The sequence below is a fragment of the Lampris incognitus genome, chromosome 2 (genome assembly GCF_029633865.1).
Source record: "Lampris incognitus isolate fLamInc1 chromosome 2, fLamInc1.hap2, whole genome shotgun sequence".
Classification (NCBI taxonomy): Eukaryota; Metazoa; Chordata; class Actinopteri; order Lampriformes; family Lampridae; genus Lampris; species Lampris incognitus.
This window is the reverse complement of record NC_079212.1, coordinates 94,635,678-94,658,860: the sequence shown is the minus strand read 5'-3', so window position 1 is coordinate 94,658,860 and position 23,183 is coordinate 94,635,678. Positions and strand designations below refer to the sequence as shown.

Sequence of the window (23,183 nt, the reverse complement as noted above, 5' to 3'; positions counted from 1 at the left end):
CTAGGGACAACTGGCCTGCCGCCCAGTGACTGCTGGGACAGGCTCCAGCATCCCGCGACCTCAGCTGGGATAATGACCGAATGAATGAACGAACAAGCGCGAACCACCGGGGCTGGAAGTTTTAGGGTAGAGGCTAGTTCCCATCGATGCAGAGAACGGAAATGGAGTAGAGAACGGTCAACTGAGCATGCGCGAAATGCCTCTACCATGCCTCCACACGCCCCGCGTAGCATCCAGGCACTAGGATTCTAGGAAGACTCACCCCTACTCTGCGTCTGATTAGCTAACTTTAACCCTAACCTTAACCTACCCAAACAACGGAGGCAACGAGTACTTGCGCATGCTCAGTTGACCGTTCTCTGCATCGATGGGAACTAGCCTCTACCGAAGTTTTAGCCAATGTGCAAGTGCCTTAAATCGCAGTTCCAACCAGGCCACTAGGTGGCAGGCTCCAAAAAAAGTCCGGTGCAGTATGCGAGAGAATTCTCGACTTCTACCTTCAAATGTACAGTCAGTTTTCTTCCACGGAAAGTATGTGTCTGAGTTGCTAATTTTGAGTCTGGCACACAGTATGAGGGTGGTTATTTTGCAAATTACTTTTCCGTTAATGAGATTATCAAGCATTAAAAAAGCGGCGTATTAAGGGCGCGTCTGCTTTGATCGACAGGTCTGTCAACCTGTCGGCCACTGAGGTCCCACCCAAGCTCCGCCCCGATGCTCAAATTTGGATTTCCTGTCGCCAACAACTGACAAGATGGCGGCGAGTATAAAGTCAAACTATAAACTTCAAAATCCTCCTCAGAAACCAATGGGTGAAGCCACGGGCGCTGCGGTCGTCGTCTTAAACAGTTTACGGTCACATTGCGGAAGCTTTCACGTTGTCTTTAAACTCGCCGTTCTGAGATTGTCAGAATTCTGCTCAGAGCTCAAATTAACGAGAAGAAACGTGAATTCACTGTAGTGTTTTTAGAAAGCTAGCGTTGTCTAGCTAACGGGGGGGAAAAGTGGTTGATGGATATCGCAATGTGACCGGTTATTTTCTTGCCCGGTGCGGGATTGGATACGAAGTGCACTGCACCGCAAGGCTACGTCACTAACCGCTCGGCTAAAGGCTCAGACCCGTTAACTAGCGGCTAACGTGTCTTATTATTAGTTTACAGTAATTTAAATTTCACACTGCTCTACTGAAAGCGAAACGCAAATCATACTAACCCAACGGCCTATCGCATAAATACACACCCAAATGTGCCTTGAAAAGTAAATTGAACAATTTTCCCCTTCTCGCCGTGAACTACAAATGCCGCCATCTTTTGCCCGCCCCCTTTCTTTTTTCTAGTTGTGACGTCACCTGCGCGCAGGTTGGATAAGCGGCAGCTCTGAAATCAGAACCCGAATTTCCGACGACTTGTCCGACCCGTTTATTTTCCCCCGCGCGAGTCGAAACCCGTCGTTTTGTTTTTGTGTGTTTTGTTTCGTTAGCTCGAACGGCGCGTTATTTCTCTTTTCTTCTTCGTAACGGCTACGAACTGAGACGGAGGCGGCGGCCAAGTTGTGCGCCGCGGCGCACAGATGCCAGCCCGCCCGGCCAGTCCGGTCCCTCTGCTCTGCCTCTGCCTGGGCCTGCCGCTGCGTGGCTCTACGTCTGTGTGGCTGTACCTCTGCGTGGGCCTGCCGGCGGTCCTCGCAGGTCCCGGCGGGTCCGGCTGTGGGGGGTTGGGCAAGTGTTGCGCCGGTCGAGACCCGGCCTGCAGCGGCAGAGGATGGAGAGCGGACCGCTCCTACGGCGCGTGCTACTGCGACCAGGCGTGCGTCTCCACCCTGGACTGCTGCGATGACTACGAGTCAGTCTGCCCAGGTAGGAGACGGTCTTTGCTCAGTGCCAGCAGTGCATACCGTTTTCTGGCTTTGGAAAGGAATAAATAAATAGATCTTGAACTTTACCAACTTTGCAGTGTGACGTGCCACATTTGTGTTTTCAGATAACTCAAATGCTGACTTTTGGGACTGTTAAATGTTAAGCAATTGGTTTGTCTAATTGTGATGTCCTGTCATCATATTTGAAAGGAAATGCTACCCTCCACGAGCATGCACTGGGAAATTGTGTATTAGGGAAACACACATAATGAGGCACATTTCAAATTTATTGTCACTTAACGACTTCTCCTGCATCACATCTCATTCTGTACAGGCCAAGACCTATTATGTGGCTTCCTCAACTTGTTGTAGGGGTTTTTTTGGGTTATTTTTTAGGTGTTACCTGCTGTCTTGTTCTCTCTCTTTTACCATAGCGGTGTCCTGTGTAGTCAGTGAGTGGTCCGAGTGGTCAGGCTGTGCCGAGCCGTGTAGGGCCACGGTACGGAGACGGATCAGAACTATCCTGCAGGAGCCGCTCAATGGGGGCAAACCCTGCCCCCATCTGGAGGAGCATGCGGGTTGTGCAGAGTATCAGTCTGAGCAGCGGCAATGCCGCACGTCCCTTGGTGAGAAAAATATCGTCCCGATCGTCCCTCCGGGCCGCAACTTTGAAAATGCTGACGTCTCGTGTCATCTCAGTGTACAGACCTTTTGGATATGTGATCATGCCTGTTCCCTTTTTGCAGTTCCAGCTCTCATTACCACTGGTGGCTATGGCAACGCCAGGAAGAAGAGAGACATCCCTGACAGTAGTGATGTGATAGGGTACGACATCCAAATAATCCACTTAAGTGTGTCCCTGTGTTCCTTTCCTCTTCATGTATTCTTATTTATGGTCATTATACACTCCATGTGTGTTTCTATTTGTATATGCATATGTGTGTGCCCTTTTACTGATCTGTGTGTGTGTGTAACAGGTATTGTGTCCAGTTCCAGCTGACCTCTCTGACAGCGGGGTGCCAGCGGGGCGGGGGCCCACACACCCAGTGGATGCAGTATTTGAGGCGGGGTCACCACGTGTGCGTGGAGTGTCAGCCCCCCGCTCTTGCCGTCGGACAGAAACATTGTGCCGGAGATGGTGAGGTGGATGAGGAGGACAGGTAAGCACAGACACGAGAGAGGAAAGGAGGGAAGACATAGCAGGTATGGCGTATGAACAATATTCATCTCATCCTGTGTGTTCGTCTGTACGGCCCAAACAGGTCAGCCAATGCCGCTATCGTCTTACTTATTAAAAAGTTTGAAAAGCCAAGTATGGAAGGGTCCCTGTTGATATGCTGTTGAACTACTGGTAGCTTTGTGTGCAGGACAAGATATGGGGTTGAATTTAGTTTATTAAAAAGTGACAAAATTGAGCAAGACTGTGACAAGTTTCTTTGATTGTTTAATTTAGTAAATGCTGAAACAAAAGCTTTGTATTTGGAGCTAGACTGGATGGAGGAATGTGTGGAAAGCTAATCTTTATTCAAGTCCGTCTCCTCAAAAAAACCCCAAAAAACTGAAATCTTCATGGTGAGGTAAATTCGAGATTGTATTTCTCCAAAGAATTATTAATAGATGTGAAACAGACTTATAGCTGTGATTATCAGCCGTGAAGTCATCTTGATGATTGTTTGGCTCAAATGCAGTGGAAACCAATGCCAGGCGAACCGTATAAAGTTACCCTCTCGACAATCTAATGAAATAAGTTTATGAGCATATTTTTCCATTGTCACTGTCAAAATGAGTTGATGCACAGCCATTTTGGTCTTATATTTCACTATCTCTCCTTTTTCATAAAAAAACACTTGGTTTTATGGGACCTTTCCAAGCAATTGAATAATTTTTTGTGTGCGTATACTCAGGTTTTAAAATGACTTTGTGTCGCTTTAGGCTTGGAGGCCTTGATACACTAATTTAGAAGAGATACCTAGTGTTTTGTTTTGTTTTTTTTTTGACTAAAATCTCCAAATGCTCAGTGCTCTGTAAGACATATACCTTTCCATCTCCCTCTTTGTGGAACGGAGTGACGTAGGTGCATGCCATGCCACTAGATGGCGATATTATACAGTGTCAGCCTGATTCACTGTTTAAGATCCCTATCATCCTTCCCTCTCCTCTGTTAGGAGCCAGTCTCTCCAGTGGCAGGCGGTGGGAAACCCTCAGTGCAGGGGTGTGTGGAAACGTGTCGGGAGACTGGATGCCTGCTCCTGCCCTATGGTCAACAGCTTCCTCTTCATCTGACCCCAGTCTGTTATTCTGTCAGTCTACCTCTTATGCATATCCACAAAAATGTATGTGTTAAGAGCTAATTTGCCACGAATTACAAATACTGCTCTGCGATCACAAAGCCTCTTTTAGTAGACAGCTCTGTGGTAGGGGTCATTTTTATCCTTCTGACTATGGTGAAGTGACCACGGGTACCTGGACCGAGAGCCAAAACTGATGCTATTCCTTGTTGGGTCCTGATGCGGAGGGTAGCCTTGCGTGCAGCTGTAACAAGAGGACGGTTGTAGCTCTCTTAATATTTTCTTTGGGACGCAAGCTGAAACCGTTTATGTCTGCTCCGCACATGGCTGATGTTCATCAACGTGCATGTCGCCGCTCTGCAGACATCCGACAAGTTCTGTCTAGTTTTTCAATTTCTTATCTTACTTTCGTTTTGGATAGATACTCGCGCCATGTTGACCATGAAATATAACTTAGATCGCTGCGAGCATTGATCTGTCCGCTAAAAAAACAAATGACAAAAAAAATAAATGAATAATATTTTTGCAACATGTCAGGATGCAGGGTTTTTTTTAAGGTATCCAGACAGATGTGCGAGGTGACACAGTGACACAGCTGTGCCAGCTGCAACACGAATGAATAAGACTCTTCTAAGTCCTGCGAGAGTTTAGCTGAGTCTCATATTCATTCAGCTAGTAGGCGTAACAAAGTGCTGTTATTTTAATCTCCCTATGAACTCATCGGCTGAAAGATTGCAGTGCATAAATGGTGATTTTACTCTGAGAGACAGGCGTATCTTGCAGTATGGCACATACTGAATTATTTTCTTTTAAAAGTGGTCAATTTCACAGGGACTGTATGGCCACTGACTGAACAGAGAAATATTAAATGTGTGTCCGATAGTTCGACTTCCCTTTAGTCATCTATAGTGCATCACAAATGAGTGTTGCAACTGTCTAGCATGAAGACTGCTATAGTAACAAATGGGCTCCTCGTCTTTACACACTAATTGTGAGACATATGAACTGTGTGTACACGTGTTTTTGGCCATGCATTTGGTGGTAGACGGAGAAAGGAAACGCAAATAGAAAATTCAGCTGTTTTTCATCTGCAGATTTTGTGTCACAACTGTACTTGGTGTACCCTATGGCTTTGTGTCTGCAGTCGCATTGGCTAGTGTTGTGATTTTTGAACATTGTGCTAGTTTAGTGAAAAAAGGTTAAGTTTCAGTCATGCAGAATTTGCTTTCCAAATGTGAATTTACTGTAGTCTCATAAGTGTCAAAGAAAGTTGAATCAGTTCATCAGGACACAACGTTTATTGACAGTAATTGATCATTGATTGTTATTGACATCAATGACTGTCCGTAAACATTGTATTAAGTTGAATCAGTTCATCTGGACACCGTGTTTATTGACAGTAATTGATCATTGATTGTTATTGACAGATGTCAGTAACAATCAATAATCAATGACTGTCAGTAAACATTGTATCCAGATGAACTGATTCAACTTTCTTTGACACTACTTTCTTTGACAGTAATTGATCATTGATTGTTATTGACAGATGTCAGTAACAATCAATGATCAATGACTGTCAGTAAACATTGTATCCAGCTGAACTGATTCAACTTTCTTTGACACTACTTTCTTTGACAGTAATTGATCATTGATTGTTATTGACAGATGTCAGTAACAATCAGTGATCAATGACTGTCAGTAAACATTGTATCCAGATTGAACTGATTCAACTTTCTTTGATGTTCCCACCTGGATTATTGAGCGTGCATCAAGACATGTTGAAAGTGTGTGTGTGTGTGTGTGTGTGTGTGTGTGTGTGTGTGTGTGTGTGTGTGTGTAGATTCACGTTGAAAACAAAAGCCTTAAAAGAATCATTAAATGTGAGACAACAATCCATGATCAAAATGTAAAGTATTTATATTTATTTCATTTTGAGTCATCCAAGGGAAAATGTTGCCTTTCTAAAAGAAATAGAAATATCTTGGGACAACGAGACACTTTTCTTCCACGTGACAAAGTGCTGGCTTTGTGTGAGTCAAAACCAGTCACGGCTCCAGAGTTACAACATGCATTGAACAACAGTTATACAGAAACAACAGCATAGAAAGTCAACAGGTAGAAATATTTTGTGTTTTTTGTTGTTGTTGTTTTTCATACAAAACAAACAGCCTCAGGACCTACAAACAACATCATAGAAGAGCTGGGGAAGGTCATTCAGATCCTTTTCTCTTTTTTTTTCAATTCCCTGGGAACTGTACTTTACAAAGACTGATGGCTTAGGCGAGGCTGGGGGTCAATTTTACCGAGACACGTGTCGGCACAGCAGAGTCACCTGCTCGAGCCCGAGAGCTACATGTAATATCGCCCTCCGGTCCTCGAACCCTCTGCCGTAAAACATGTTGAGCCGAGCGGCGCGTTCAGAATTGACCCCGACCCTGTAATACAGTATTAGGTTCCGAGCGTTGAAAAGTGGGTTTACTCGCTACACGAGCGGTTCTGGAGGTGACGCCCGGGGACGGCCGCGCGACCGTGCCGCGGTCTCGTGAAAGAAGGGACGGGTAAGGAACGGCTGAAGCTCATAACACGTTTCTTTCATTGGTTAGCACAATAACCAGATTCTCAGAGTTGACTCAGAGTGTGTGTGTGTGCGCGCGTGCGCGCGTGCGTGCGCGTGTGTATGTCTTCATAACTCCTGATTGTGAGTGTGGCATTTTGGATGGGGGGTCTGTGCGTGTCGGGACTGCAGTCAGTTTAAAGCTCTCGCGTCCTCCTGCAGGGATTTTGGGCACCGCTGCACTCGCGGCTCTGAATGCGAGCAGAGGGCCGCTAGATGAAGCGCCCGGAATAGACGGAAACTTGGATGACTTGGGAAGAAAAACAAATTAATAAATGAATACGGTGTGTGCTGTGTTGCTCTCACGTCACAGTATCGCAGTCGATTTGTTTTATTTTAAACTCAGAACGCCGTTCCCGGTGTTCTGTTATGCTACCATTGAGTATTGTGTGTTGTGTTTGCATGCGGCTACGCATGCGTGGGTGCACATGTCCATCGTTAACCTCTACTGTCCTCCGCCGCCCTTTTCATGGAAAATTGATTGTCGTCGTTTTTGAAAGATATTTCCATGAGAACGGTCCCTGACTACCTTAATACCGGAAAACCGGACGTGACGTATGACAAAATCAGACCACGAGACAGGAAGTCGAACGCCGCCAGTTTGTGGCGCCGCTGTTTATGCGGTCGGCGCTGTCCCGGGACTGTGTAGCTGTTGGCTAATTATAACTAGGCTGGTAAATTTCATACACCAACGTAGAAATGCTCTGAAATCTCCGCAGACGTGTAGCGTTCAATGGATAAACGGTGTCAATCTGGTAGGCTTAGTGCGGACAGAACGGAAGAAGGGACCGGCTGAAATGCGCGAGGCGTTGCACGCGGTTTGGAGAGAGGAATTAAAACACGCGTGCACGTGGGGACCGGTAAGAAGTCCTGAAGGTTTTCTGAGCTCCTGCGCCTCAAAGGCCGTTTGCAGCGTGGCGCAGTAGTCGCTGTAGTCCGGTTTGCACCACATGCTACGTCATTTAAAGTAATGCCGCGCATTTACAGAGGACATGTTTCTACCTTTGGAGCTTTCTGAATCGGGAATTTTCTTTCAGCTTCCAATGAGGGTCGTGGCGAATCGTTCAAGGGATGCAGTGACATGGCGGAGTTGTGCAGATGGTGCTTAAAGGAGATGGGCTCCAACCGCCAGGAGGCAGAGCGTACACCAGGCAGTCTGACCTCGGTCCAACCAAAGCAGCGTGGTTCGATCTTGCAGGACAGATAAGTTTTACCTCGGTTATTTGACGGATGCACGTTAGGTAACATGTAGTAGCAGTAACTCGGTGGCCCGTTGATGCTCCACCCACCACTCTCTTCCTCTCTGCTTAAAAGAAAACGGTTTGGCCAAAGCTCATATTTACAGATGAACAGCATTCTCCTGGCATTGCCCCCTCCCCAGTACTGCTGAGAATGATTGTCGGAGACGTGGTTTGAAAGAAAGACGGGTTATCACAGTAGACAGTGACACCAATAAACCAGCAGCACTTACATTCAAAGAGGAAATCCATTTTTCTCCATCAGGTAGTGACCACACAGCTCTAATGCCCCTGGCTAAACAGCCGTCCCTGTATTTCCCCTCTGCAGACCCTGCTACATGCACACACACACACACACACACACAGCCTGATACACACATGCACACACACACACACACACACACACACACACACACAGCCTGATACATACACACACAGCCTGATACAGACATGCATGCATACACACACACACACACACACACACACACACACACACAGCCTGATGCAGACACACACACACACACACACACACACACACACACACACACACACACACACACACACACACACACAGCCTGATACAGACCCACACACAGCCTGATACAGACACACATGCACACACACGGCCTGATACAGACATGCATGCATGCACACACATGCGCACACACACACACACAGCCTGATACAGACACACACACACATAGCCTGATACAGACACGCATGCACACACACACACAACGGCGTGATACAGACACACACAATCTTGCTGTCTTGCCCGTTCTCTCTCGCTCATAGGGGCGTGCACATGGAGTCGGGCTCCTCTGCCTCTTGCAGTCATTGCTATTCCTTCCACGCCACAGTTGCTCTGTAGAGTGGAGTGTGATATAGGCCACTCCACACAAATGGATCAATTTGGGGTTTAAAAAAAAAACAAGAGAAAATCAGAGGGCTTTCTCTGACAACTACCAGGATAACTTAGCTGCAGCCATTGCCTCAGGTGTTCATGTCCACGTTGGAAACCACGACCAGATTCGGATGTTGTCGCTGCACCAGACGTAATGACCGTATTGTGATCACACCGTTGAATTCGACACTGAGAACAACTGTTACGGGGGTGACCGTTGTAGCACCAACAAACGTAAGCAGGTTTGGGTTACATAGGCAGTATGGTACACTTACAGTACGTGGGTATGACCCCCCTGGGATAGGTACCACCACCATAATATTGTCGACAGTGCGGTGTCCGTATTTGTCTACACTGGAAAAAAGCGATCAGTGATGATATTTTTAAAATTCATAACACAGGCTTTAACTCTTTCGTCACAGATTTTTTTTTGAAGCGATGAGAATTTTAACATTGCGGTTTATCTTTAAATGACAAATGTTGGGTGGAAAAACCTGTACTTAAAAAAACAAAACACTGATATGACAAAAGTTTTTAACCACTTCGAATTCAACACGAAGCTTAGGAAGCAAGGATCGGCACACCTACAATGTTACCTGGATGCTGATTGGTCCATGTGGATATGACGTTTGATTTTTTCCCCCCTAGTTTCATTTTGAGACTGCAGTTTAAACCATGTTGAAGTTATCCAAACACACAACTCAGAAAATGCAGTATTTTCATTTTCCTCTTCTTTTGCGAGTGATGGATGTGATGATGCTGTGAAGGCTCACGGCGATGACTGAAGGGGAATATGTTGTGTTTACTGAGCGCTCTGATTTAAAAAATTATATTAAAAAAAAAACTGAAGTAGGTAAAGAAGAAGTACTTTAAGCCTACAAGAGGAATTTCAGAGAAGCATGACGAAGAGGGACACCGGGTACATCTCAGTGTTAAAATGCTCGACGGTGCGAGCGTTGGAGATACTATGACGAGTTACATGAATCGAGGGTGCATAGCTACAGCTGTACATGGGTGCATGCTTGTGTGTGTGCATATGTTGGATGCAATCAGACAGTCCCCACCCCAATTAACCACGCTGTGCTGTGCTGCTGCTTGGCTGCGAGGGCAGCTGCTGTCGCCATGGAAACTGTCTGTAGCGACACATCTTCAAGATGGTCTCCTGTACTTGTGTGAATGTTTTCCACTTTTTGGTATACAATTGTGTACCTGCATTATGCATGCATGTGTGTGTGGTAGTGTGTGTGTGTGTGGTAGTGTGTGGTGGTGTGTGTGTGTGTGGTGCTTGCAATTGCTCACTATTGTGATATTGATTTAGGGAAAAGAAAACCTGGTTATGCATACTAAACGCTCTTGCAGTTTTCTGTCATGGATACGGCGATGAGATACGTAGCTCGCTAGCTTGCCATGTGTTATTTTACACACATTTACAGCTATTATCTCAACTCTTGTAATCTCTTTGGCTAGTTTTATGGTGGGCAGAGGAAGGATGATGCATGATAAGCTGTTGCTTTAGTCTAAAGTCTATGTCAGTAAGCACACATTGTAAGCATTAACCACAGTCTTGATAGAGTACTTCAGAAATATATAGGCTATATATAAATATTTTTCTCACGTAATTCCTGTTGATATGGAAGATAAGTAATACTTTAAAATGTTTTATGTGGTTGTAATTTCACCAGTGTAATACATGCACTCCTCCTACATGTGGGCTTTTTTTTTTCAGCAGTCAAAAGGGAAGATTATTTCTGTCTGTTATGCTAACCTTTATCCGTTTACCACGATCACCCTTTGGAGGGAATATGAGATATTTAACATAGAATCAAGACGATATTCACACATAGAGATTTGAGAAGCAGAACTCTACTCTCACCATGACGCGATGACAAAGAGAAAAATCAATATATGGTTCAAGAAACAGCATTCATTTGGACAGAGAATGAGTTGGAGACCCAATATCTGCTGCTCTTGTGCCAGAACATAGTCTCACGCAAGATTACTCATCACATAAGATCATGATAGAGCAGACTGGCAAATCACATATTTCTATAGGTAGCTTTCTCTTATCTATATAAAAATAAATCCAGTAAGACAATCTCAGAAGTGTGTATACATAAATTACCTTTAGATCATAGAAGCATACTCAAAACATTCACACACATTCTCACAAATATGCACACACCCCTACTCATGTGAATGACTAAGGCCAGATTTGGAAATGGTGGGCATGAGTAAGTAGCTTATAGGCGTCTTGGTCCTCCCTTGTATCTTCAAGACTACAAAATGAGCTCGAACTCTGTAATGGGACAGTGGGCAGTTAAGGTTTACCTGGAGGGTATGGAGATGATTACCTCCACTATGCTCAGAACACAACATCTCTTTGTTTTAACCCTCTGACCCTGGAACCAAGGTTGTTCATCTGGGTGCCGTTAATCCCAACATCATCTCATCCTCTCAGAGCACTCTTTTCCCCCAGCTTTCAGTGGGAAATCTGCACTTGACCATTTGGACATGCTCATTCTTGTGGTGGGTGTGGGGTAACAGCAAAGAGTGGCAGGAAGGGCAGTGATGTTCTCAGTCTTAGATGTAGTCTTTTCTTTTCCCAGAATATTGACCAGACATCACCCTGAGCCTCTTCCACAATGGCATGCTCAGTGAGTTTGTGAAATGTCCCGGTATAGTGGTGTTGCTCTGCCTTTAGCTATGCTTTCCCCTGCTTTTGTCTTTCTCTCTGGCTCATCCAGAGCACTATGTTCCTCTGGCATCTCTGCTAGGACCATCCCTGTTCCAACCACTTCAATATTGTGCTTCTGTGCTTGTAGCTCAGAGGCTCTCATCCAAAGTGTTTGGACGCCCTCTCTCTACTTTGGGCCTTCGTCCCATTTCAAGTCCCATGTGGTTCTCGTGAGCACCTCCTCGAGTTCCCTCTAGGGGAAACAGGCAGTTCTGGCCTAGCTTTTTCTGGGTTGCCTCTAAATGGTTGGTGCCCTTCTGATAGTTGCTGTTGAAGCGACATTTGGGGCTTGAAGCCACCAGTAGACGCTCTGAGGGACTGGTGTCAGAGGCATCGCGGAGGTGCTCATCATCATCTGTGTCGGCATCAATGTACTTACTAATGGAGGAGTCGTGGAAAGTGAAGACGGCTGCTGTCAGGGTAGTGCTCTCTGGGGACTTGGGGGGTGTCCTGCTGCTGGCAGTGGTGTAGACAGACACCTCGGGGCTTAAAAGGGAGTGGTCTGACAGGACAGAACTGTCTGAGAGGGGGGACCGACCTGACTCTCCTTCACTGTGGCAGCCTCTTTTATGGGTGACACTTTTCAAGGGATTGCTGGAGAAGAATTTCCGTGCATTTTCTGAGCACAGGGTTTTAGCGACAGACAAAGGAGTGAGGATAGGCCCTTGTTCCAGACTGGTCTGTAGGCCCATTTTGGCACCAGGGCGCCCAGACAGGCTCACAACATGGCTGTGGGAGAACCTGCTGCTCTCTTGAAGACCAGAGCTCACCGCTGGACTATAGGGGAAGCGGGGATTCTCCTGGAAGTCTGTAGCACAGCTGATGTAGCTGTCAATGCTGGACAAGCTTTTCATATCTCCCACTCCCTCTCTGGTACCGAGTATTGGCTGCCCTTGATCTTGGATGGCCCCAAGCTCTATCTCGTCCCTCTGTTTGCCAATTCTGGAGCTTCTGTCTTTAGCATTGAGATTAGGCTGTGATTGTGTCTTTGCCATTTGGTTGTACATCTCTTCAAGCTTCTGAGCGTTGAGCCTCTGGGGACTGTCGGTCTGGATATTGTTGGGAGAGCCCAACTCCTGAACATTGAAGGAACGGTTGGAGCTTGTTTCAGATGCAGCCCTCTTTGGAGTCCATTTCCAGCGGTTTGGGGAGAGGTGGTTATCATGAGGCCTCTCGCTCTTCTCCACTACCACTTCCATTTGCTCTGCACTGCGGGCAAATGCCTCCTTCATGTTCATTGAGACAATGCTACCATTTCTCTTAGCCCTCTCCAGGGCCTCCCTTCTTTTAACAGCCTTCTCCTGTCTTTTCTGCTCCTTATAGAATTCAGAGAAATTATTTACAATGATGGGGATAGGTAGAGCAATCACCAGTACTCCAGCTATGCAGCATAGACCCCCCACTATTTTTCCCAATAAGGTTTTTGGATAGATGTCTCCATAGCCAACTGTGGTCATCGTAATAGTAGCCCACCAGAAAGAAGCTGGGATGCTTTTGAATTTGGTATCATCCTCGTCTTTCTCAGCAAAAAACACCAGGCTGGAGAAGATCATGATGCCCATGGCCAGGAAGAGGATCAGGAGGCCTAGCTCATTGTAGCTCCGCCTTAAAGTGAAACCTAGAGACTGGAGGCCTGTGGAGTGACGCGCCAGCTTCAGAATACGTAAAATCCGCATGATTCGAAAGATCTGGACCACACGACGAACATTCTGGAACTGTAGAACACTCTTGTTGGACTCCGTCAGGAAGATGGTGACATAGTATGGCAGGATGGCCAGCAGGTCGATGACATTCAAAGGACCCTTAAAGAATTTCCATTTGTTTGGGGAGGAAAGGAACCGGAGCAGGTACTCCATAGTAAACCAGGCAATGCACACAGCCTCCACATGGGCCAGTTGGGGGTTATCTGTGGACTGGCCAAACTCATCGGTGCCCTGCAACTCTGGAAGGGTGTTCAGTGACAAGGCAATGGTTGACAGCACGATGAAGAGGATAGAGATTATGGCCAGGATCTGCGGAAAAAATGACACAGTTCATTAGGATTACAGAACAAGAGGCTAAGATACAAAGAGCATAACGTAATCGGGCTTTGTATCAGATGTACATTCAGCCTAAATTCCACTCCCGGTGCAGAAAAATCACTAATGTATGCTCGTTGTTATGAAAGGTTTTGAATTCAGCATTTAGCCTACATGCTAGGGACATTTAAACAGCAAAGTGGGCTTTCTAGTCAAAATTCCAATAACTTGGCTGATTCGGTGTGTTTTTGGCTCAGAGCTGATGGATGGGGACTGACAGGGAACAGTTATTAATTCATGATGCACTTACAGCTACTCTACTTAGCAAGCATAGAATAAATAAGGCCAGATTTTATGATCCGGCTTTAGGTATTTTGTGTTTGATAACCAGAGATTAGCAAGAGGTAATCAAGCAAAAGACTCACTCAATGGAAACATCTTTTAGGGCAAAAACTGGTGCGCTGAGCTGCTGTATACATAGTTCACTTCCATAAGGCCCACAAAAATGTACAGCCAAACATCATCCATTCCCACATGACTTTTTAGTCATTATATATAAATTCGTTGTAACTTGTGAATCCCAAGAGAGTGGTAGCTTTATGTAACAATTATTTAACTCATGTATGACAATGATTAAATAAATGGTGGCTTAGTAGTGAAACACGTTGTCTGATCTTCTTTACATTTAAGAAGAACACATGAAATGTGCAATCGGAAAATATTATGGTATTCCAAATTCAAAATATATTATTATTATACTCTGTTTGATCTGGGACCCCATCACCACCACCGACTCTTTCAAACTCCTTGGAACATACATCAGCAATAACCTGAAATGGAAAACTAACACTGAACACATCATTGCAAAAGCTCAACGACGACTTTACTTTCTTAGGCAGCTTAAACAATACCGGATCAAACATCAACTGCTCGTTCTGTTTTATTCAGCCATTATCGAGTCCATCATAACATCTTCTGTTACAGTATGGTACGGCGGCACGGACAGTCAAACACGGAAAAAACTGCAGCGGATTGTCAACAAGTTATCCAAAATCATATGCAACCCACTCCCCTCAGTTGAATCTCTACATACTAACTGGACTGTAAAGCGAGCAGGGAAGATCACCTCTGACCCCTCACATCCCACTCATCACCTCTTCCAGCTCCTTCCCTCAGGGAGGCGCTACAGGTCACTGTCAACTAAAACTAAACGCTTCACAAACAGTTTTTTCCCCCGAGCCATCAGGACTCTGAATTCCTCCCTGTAGTCCCCTCCTCACACGACATTGGCCTAAACACCGCCATTCACCTGTTATGCCTGATGTGTTTATTTCTGTTATTGTGTAACTGTATTGTTCGTGATAATATGTGGAGTGTCTGTTGTTGTCTATGTATGTATTGTGCTGCAGAGTGTAAAGTGTACCAAAAACAAATCCCAGCGGCCTTGGTCATGTGGCTAATAAAATTATCTGTCTATCTATAAGTGAACATTTGCTACTATATGACATAATCAGAAACACCATCTGTGGTTGGCTGACTGCTTATCTTATAGATCACCAATGAATGAATTGGCTCAATAGAAAATGAATTGGAAAACAAAATGAAAAATTAACCGTGACAATACTGCCGATGATTGGTAGTAACACATTCTTGACTAAAAACTGATAACACTACTGATAATTTTGTAATGTTATTGTTACATGAGTTGTCAAAGTTCACGCAGAATGTGTCCTCAAGTGAATGTCTATCGCATTGTAAATAATATATCACAAATCAAAATTTGCTCTCTATTTTCAGCTTCAGTCAGAAGTAACAGCTTTTTCAGGTTTGCAAATTATCCCCCCCCCACCACTTTTTCTCCCCAATTGTATCCGGCCATTTACCCCACTCTTCCGAGCCATCCCGGTCACTGCTCCGACCCCATCTGCTGATCCGGGGGGGGGGGGGGGGGCTGCAGACTACCACATGTCTCCTCCGATACATGTGGAGTCACCAGCCGCTTCTTTTCACCTGACAGTGAGGAGTTTCATCAGCGGGACGTAGCGCATGGGAGGATCACGCTATCCCCCCCCCCCCGCCCCCTGAACAGGTGCCCCGATTGACCAGAGGAGGCGCTAGTGCAGCGACCAGGACACATATACCTACATCCAGCTTCCCACCCGCAGACATGGCCAATTGTGTCTGTAGGGACGCCCGACCAAGCTGGAGGCAACATGGGGATTTGAACCAGAGATCCTCATGTTGGCAGGCAACGGAATAGACCGCCACGCCACCTGGACACCCATGCAAATTACTTTTTGAGCAGTTTTAACACCATACCAAAATTGTGCCATGCCAAAATTGAGTGGCATTCTCTGTAAACTTTTAACCAATTGCACAAATAACAACATATAGTGTAGCAATGAGTAGAAAAACAATAAAATGTATACAAGGGAGAACGCAGTGTGTAGCTCAAGAGCTTAGTGGATAGCACCACTGCCTCAAGGACAGAAGGTTCTAGCTTTGATCACGACAATTTTTTATTTACCGTGCATGTTCTCTTTTTGTTCATGTGGGTTTCTTCTGGGTGCCCAACCCGAAGACAGCATATCAGGAAACTGGACGCTTTGAGTTACCAACATGCTGTTTTGAGTGATTGTGAGTGTGCTTCCTGTGATGGACTGGTGACCTTCCTTTTCACACGATGCCTGCTGGGATAGACCCCAGCCCTCCTTATCCCTGTATTAGATTTAGCAACCATTTTTTTTAGATACTTTATTGATCCCCGTGGCAAAATTACGCTCTGCATTTAACCCGTCCTAGCTGTGTAGCGAGGAACAGTGGGCAGCCGCCGTGCAGCGCCCGGGGACCAACTCCAGTTTGTCTCGTCATGCCTCGGTCAAGGGCACAGACGGCAGTGTAAACACTAACATGCACGTCTTTTCTGGAGACATTGAGAGTGAATGAGGTAAAGGAGACGGGGAAATACACAATAATAAAGCAAAAAAATGTATAGCCAAAAAAACCCCAAAAACCACTCAACAAAATCACGGGCTGAGGTGAGTTTGGTAGTTCATTAAAGGATCGGACGAGAAACTTTTTTTTTTTGAATTTCAACTTGTCCAATCGGTGTCACACACCGGCTATTTTGTTTGAGCTTCCAGTTTCTTCCCATTGAGCTTTATGAGATAAGAAATTTATGAGCAGGTGCTGGAATTAGCTTTTCTCAATGCCGGGCCTGCAGGGCACACATCCAGCAGCTTCCTCTTGATCTTAATGCTGAGGCACAACAGCAGGGCCCCTGCCTGACTGGAGTGATGATGATTCACAGTGGCAGCATAATCCAGCAGTAATTGTGTAAATGTATCATAAGATGACATATGCTATGATAAACTGGCTTACAATCACCTTAATAGTACTACGCAGGCGCTACACAACGCACAACACATTTTGATCTCTGGCTAGACTGATTGCATGTAACACTGACCGTTTTATCACGCGTGGTTTTATGGCTAGCCGAAGCCCACAAATCCGTGCTGACTCTTCCCTGTGGGTCTTTAGATGCTGGCTGTTGGGGAAGTCGGCCGAACACAAGGGCGACACGGGGAGCCTCCGCTCCCCAGTGGCAAATATTCTGCTCATTACGTTTAACAATCACGAATGACCCCCAAAAAGCCTGACGCAAGACAACACAGATCAACAAACGCCTGATTTACGGTTATATTCCCTACGACTGAGAATACAACTCAATGGGATGTGGGTTACTGTAAATATTAGTGTGTGTGTGTGTGTGTGTGTGTGTGTGTGTGTGTGTGTGTGTGTGTGTGTGTGTGTGTGTGTGTGTGTGGTTTTCTTTTTAGGCCAGACTACAGCACAGGTACGAATGAAGGATTTATGCAGAGATGGCCACAGAGCATTTAACATCGTTAAGAATGATCCCTGGCCATGTCTGAACGGACAACATACAGCACTTCTTACTCGCATCCTCTTTTTAAGGATGGCATGTGACGTGCAAAATGTGTCACGCTGCACTGGGACCAGAGCTTTTCATGAAGCATTCGCTGTTCAAACACACAAGTCGTTTGTGTAAACAAATGGTACAAAGTTCAGTGTGGAGCGCAGTATGCAGGGCTTCCCCATAAATCCTCCATAAGAGATGGCGGAGGGACCGCAACGGAAACAGAGCTGTAACGGGGGTTGTTAAAGGGTGACTGACAGCAAAGAGCCTGACAACAGCCCTAATGATTTCGAATCTGCTCCTGAGAGCAAAACTGATGGCCAAAGAGGCAACCTTATCTGCGACCAATCAGAGCGGGAGAACACTGTTGCCATAGCGTCACGGCAGACATGAATAATGACCCTATCTGTTTATTTTCCTCACTCCGTTCCCCTCTCCCCCGTTGCCGGAGGAAATCTGTTGTTTGAATGAAACACATCCAGAGCAGTGAGGTGTTGGGTCTGCAGACTGGGTGGGTGGGTGGGGGGCTGATAAGGACAGGACTGGAGGGGTGGAGCTGTGCAGAATGGAAATTTAGTATGCTGATAAAAGGGAAGATACAGCGAGTTTTACATAATTAATTGTTGAGCCCACTGTATGTGTGTGCGTGTGTGTGTGTGTGTGTGTGTGCGTGCAACAGCAATTGAAAATAATCTCATGATTTTGTGTAAAATTATCTATGCTTTTGCAACAACAGCTGCGTGCAGGTTGAGGAGAACAGGATTTACTGGCTACGAGTTTAACCAAAAGTGAGGATGGCAACAAAGGGGAGGAATAAGGGAGGAGGGGGGGGGGCTTCTATCAAATCCCAAGTTCATGTGGAGGGCTTGCTTGCCGTCGTGGGAGCATGCTGCTAGTGAAAAGTTCGGCAGTATAGGACAGGAAAGGGTAGAGGTAATAGGATTAGGATATAAAAAGATCGCCAATGACAGCCCAGTGGTGCTAACATTATGGTTATGAGGTCAATTTCCTGTTGGAAACCCTGCACGGATCCCTCAGGCCCATGTCCCAGCGGCCCTCCCTCATCAAACACTGTGCCCGAGTCTCTCTATGCGCTGCTCTCTTGGATGGTTTATTGTCACGGAGTGTTAAATTCATTAAGCTCTGCACTGTAAAATGTAGAGTAACCTCTCAATGCACATGCACATGTTAGAGTTTCTCTAACCGCATGTGTCTTGGAAAGGATGAACAGAGATCTAGACACAACTGTAAGGCAGCAACGGTGTTGCAGACTATTTTTAGGCTCTCGGACTGAAATGAGGATTGTGGTAGCCGTACTGTTGGTGATCAGGGAGTGTTTGTTCTGTTTCTATATGATGTACACTCCACTGTTCGAGTCTATGGGTATAATAACTATTTTTATTTCTGGTATGGGTATGTTATCAAGGAGAGGGACAAAAAAAACCCCTTGGTGATGCACCAAAGGGGCAATACATAAACGCGTAACAAGGACACACAAGCTGTGTTTCAATACCTAGCGAGCTATCTCCATAGGCAGCATCAAATGTGCATCTGGCCAGATTTTAAGGCTGCATTATGCTGTAGGTGTCCATAATTAATAAGGCAATCCCAGCATGCAGTGGTGGGTCGCAACACAAAAGTTGGCCACAAATGAGTACTTGCTCATACATGCTCTGCTCCTTCAAAAAATAAGAAAAAAATCAAGCTTTTATTTCAATTTTCATCAGTTTTACAGAACTTTCGATGATGCGCTTCTATTTTGAAGCACTCTGAGTGCGTGCGAGCGTCCTATCCACAGTGGCCACATCAATCCGACACAGTTGTCAAGGCAACCAGTTTAAGCAAACGTTGCTAATCAAGCCCCAGCTCGTTTCAGCATGGCCTTGAAACGAAAATATGACACAAACTACATTAAATGTAGATTTTCTGTTAATGAAGATAGACGAGATGGACAACAACCTCGGTGCGTTTTGTGTAATGAATTACTGACAAACGAAAGCATGACGCTGTCAAAGTTGAAGCACCATTTAGAAACAAAACACTCAGCCTATGCAGAGAAACCAGTTGAGTATTTTCAAAGAAAACTACACATGCTGAGGTCATCCCAAAAGCTGACGGAGCTCACCGTATTGAAAAATACAAGAAGTCCCACACTGAATAAAAACTGAAGGAACTTCTCCTACCAGCTGCCATTGACGTGGCTAGAGAGGTGCTGGATCAATCTGCAGCAGATACATTAAAGTTAAAGATTCCATTGTCCAATGATACCATAAGGAGGAGAATTCAAGACATGTCCGATGACATAAAGCAACAGACCACAGCTCACATTTGTTGGAGGAAAACTTCGATGAGCAGTTCCTCTGTAGTAGAAAGCTTCCCACCACAATAACGGCACGGGGTATTCTGTGGACTCCTACTTGGGCTCAGTGGGCCTGACCTGATCTCACAGAAGTATGTGAAATGACCACAACCTCTTAACAATGCATTATGTGGTGGTGGCATGTAATGTGTTAAAATTATATGCTGACACCACAGAGACAATGCCAATGGAAAGTCAATTAGGATCCTTTGTCGTGTTGGACACACAAATTCCCTGGCTCAACAACGTCACACAATGGGTGGTGGTTAATGTTGTTTTCTAGTTTAGAAAACTTTATGTTATTTTTATAGTCATTTGTGGATAGAAAAGGCTCTGGAAATCCAGTGACTGGCAGACTCGGGTGACACCAGAGGCTTTTTCAGCAGTACTAAGGCCATCTATGGTCCAAGCAACCGTGGCTTAAACCCCCTGCACTCAAAGGATGGGTAGGAGCTGCTGAAGGACAAGCCCATTAATGCCTGATGGAAGGAGCACTTCCATTAACTCCTCGACCGCAACAGCACAGCTGAACCAGACATTGCCAGCCACATTCCCCAGAGTCCCATCCGAGAAGACATTGGGGAACTTCCAACCATGCCATCAGGAGCATATTCTTAAGGCTCCTGATGGTCCCAGGATTTTTAAGAATAACATGGCTGCCAGTCCAGATGGGGTCCCAGCTGAGATCTTAAAGGAAGGTGGACCAGAGCTCTTGTACCACATCCCCGCCCTCCTCCTCAAGGTCTGGGAAAAAGAACTTCCCTCAGAGCTCTAATAGTGGCCATATTCAAGAAAGGGGACAAGGCGGGATGTGGAAATTACAGGGGCATCTCACTCCTGTCAACAACAGGCAAAGTCCTCGCTCATGTCCTCACAAACTGACTACTAGCACTGGCAGAGGAAATATTCCCAGAAGCTCAGTGTTGCTTCCACCCATCCAGAGGTACAGTAGACATGATATTTACAGCACGGCAACTCCAGGAAATATGCTGTGAACAAAGGCAGCCTTTGTACATGGCTTTCATAGACCTGACAAAGGCCTTTGACTCAGTAAACTGCCATGCTCTGTGGAGCATACTATCAAGATATGGCTGCCCTGACAAACACATCAGAATACTAAGACTTCTACATGATGGAATGTCAGTCACAGTGCTCAGCAACAGCAGCTCTGTGTCAGAGCCCTTCGCTGTGGAAACAGGGGTGAAACAGGGATACATCATCACACCCACCCTGTTTTCCATCTTTATTGCTGCCATACTCCACGTCATTGGCAAACAGCTGCCATGGGGATCCCAATCCTTTACAGAACTGACGGCAAGCTCTTCAACCTTAATGGGTTCAAGGCCAAGAGTAAAGTTTGCTACACCTCCATCATGGAGCTTCAGTATGCAGATGACAACGCCATCGCAGCACACTCCACAGAAGACCTCCAGGATATTCTGAATGCCTTTGCCAAGGCATACAGAGCCCTGGCTCTAGCATAAAACACCAAGAAGACCCAGGTCCTATATCAACTTCCACTCAACCAGCCATTTACCCAGCCCACCATAAAAGTGGACAACAAAATTCTTGAAAACGTTGATCACTTCCCCTACCTTGGTAGCCTTCTATCCTCAAAAGCTGACATCGACTCTGAGGTCAACCATCACCTGAATTGTGCCAGTGGAGCTTACGTCAGACTCAGGAAAAGAGTCTACAGCGCTGTTGTTCTCCCCACCCTGCTGCATGGAGAGGAGTCATGTACCACCTACAGCATTAGGTACAATAGTAGCAGTAGTAAAAATACCACTAAAGAGCCTTACAAAAGATCCTGAGGATCAGCTGGAAGGACAGACGCACCAACATCAGCATTCTGGAAGAAGCCAACATGACTAGCATCACCATCACAATAATGCAGCACCAACTCCAATGGACAGGCCATGTCATCCGCATGTCCAACACACATCTCCCCCAAACAGATCCTCTCCTCCCAGCTGAAGGAACATCAGTGAGCTCCTGGCAGGCAGTAGAAACGTTTCAAGGACAATATCAAGACCAGTCTGAAGAAATTCAACATCACATCAAGCAACTGGGAACACATTGCACTGGATACATGCTCCTGGAAGAAATCCGTACAGGAAGGAGCTGCATGTCATGAAATGGAACTCCTCTGTGCCACAGAGAAAAAGCGACAGCACCGCAAGGAGAGAGAGAGAACGGCTCAAACACCACCCACCACTACTTTCCCCTGTCCACACTGTACCAAAGTATGTGGCTCACGGATCGGCCTCTACCGCCATCTGAAGACCCACATGCATTGGCATGTCTACTTGTGGGTCTTCAGATGGAGAAGACAGTCATACTCGCTTCGAGTGACCGCCGATGATGATGATGAGTCATTTGGCTGAATTTGTTATAGTGCCTTAGTTATGATTTTTTTATTCTCTAAAAACACTGAATTGTGTGTGACATAACTGTCATTTTGATGTGATGAGGTAGTTTTGAAGGAAGGCCAGAGCTTCAGAGATTAGATTATTCCCTTTACTTTATTAAAAAGGTAATTATATTCCTCTTTTATCATTTCCTCCTAATAATAATAATAATTTAAAAAAATTATGATGATGGTGATAATGATTATGAAGACCATTCCCCCGCATTGGAATGATGCATTTGTTAAATATGATATGATGACAATGCTCCTCTGTGACTTTATGCTTTATGGTGAATTTGCATATAAAAATGTTGCTATGGTGATTGCAATGGATGCTGCTATTGCTTAAACCACATAGCTTGCATGTTGTTTGTTGTCTTTGCGTTGTGAAGTTATCTGAGTTGTTGTGTCATTTGGGTTATTTTATGAAACTGTTTGATGATCTTTCAATAAAAAACACAGAGTATCCCAGAGATAACATATTCCTTCTTGTAAGCACACAGGGGCAGTTTAGTAAAGCCATGAGAAGGCCGACCTAAATTTGGAAACTATAAAAAAAAAGAAGAAGGCCGAAAGCTCCTTAAATACATATCGAAGCATTACATAACTCCCGCCGACATGGAACACAACCCCAAAATGCGTTCCTACAATACTTGCTAAAGTATCCTAAATAAATCAACATTTGTATGTATTTATGCATGCTCAATAATCCAGATAAGAAAATCAAAGAAAGTTGAATCAGTTCATCTAGCTACAACGTTAAGGTCGCACCCAAATTTGCATATGAAACTGATCGTTGGTTTCGGTCATTATGCAACTGTGTTTGT

At 45.4% G+C, this 23,183-nt stretch overlaps 2 protein-coding genes across 2 annotated transcripts in view; one reads left to right on the top strand and one right to left on the bottom strand.

The window, feature by feature from the left end:
- Positions 1-1,460: 1,460 nt before the first annotated feature.
- Positions 1,461-4,600, top strand: si:dkey-7k24.5 (somatomedin-B and thrombospondin type-1 domain-containing protein). The gene is made up of 5 exons (XM_056275190.1): positions 1,461-1,855; positions 2,289-2,480; positions 2,601-2,679; positions 2,832-3,014; positions 4,020-4,600. Exons 1-5 carry the CDS (start codon positions 1,570-1,572, stop codon positions 4,135-4,137), a joined length of 858 nt encoding a protein of 285 aa, XP_056131165.1. The 5' UTR covers positions 1,461-1,569; the 3' UTR covers positions 4,138-4,600.
- Positions 4,601-11,721: 7,121 nt separating this feature from the next.
- kcnb1 (potassium voltage-gated channel, Shab-related subfamily, member 1) overlaps positions 11,722-23,183 on the bottom strand; it is a 59,646-nt gene continuing 48,184 nt past the window's right edge. The window contains exon 2 of the mRNA XM_056274457.1: positions 11,722-13,644. Coding sequence (XP_056130432.1) covers positions 11,722-13,644 — 1,923 coding nt within the window. The remainder of the gene's footprint in view (positions 13,645-23,183) is intronic.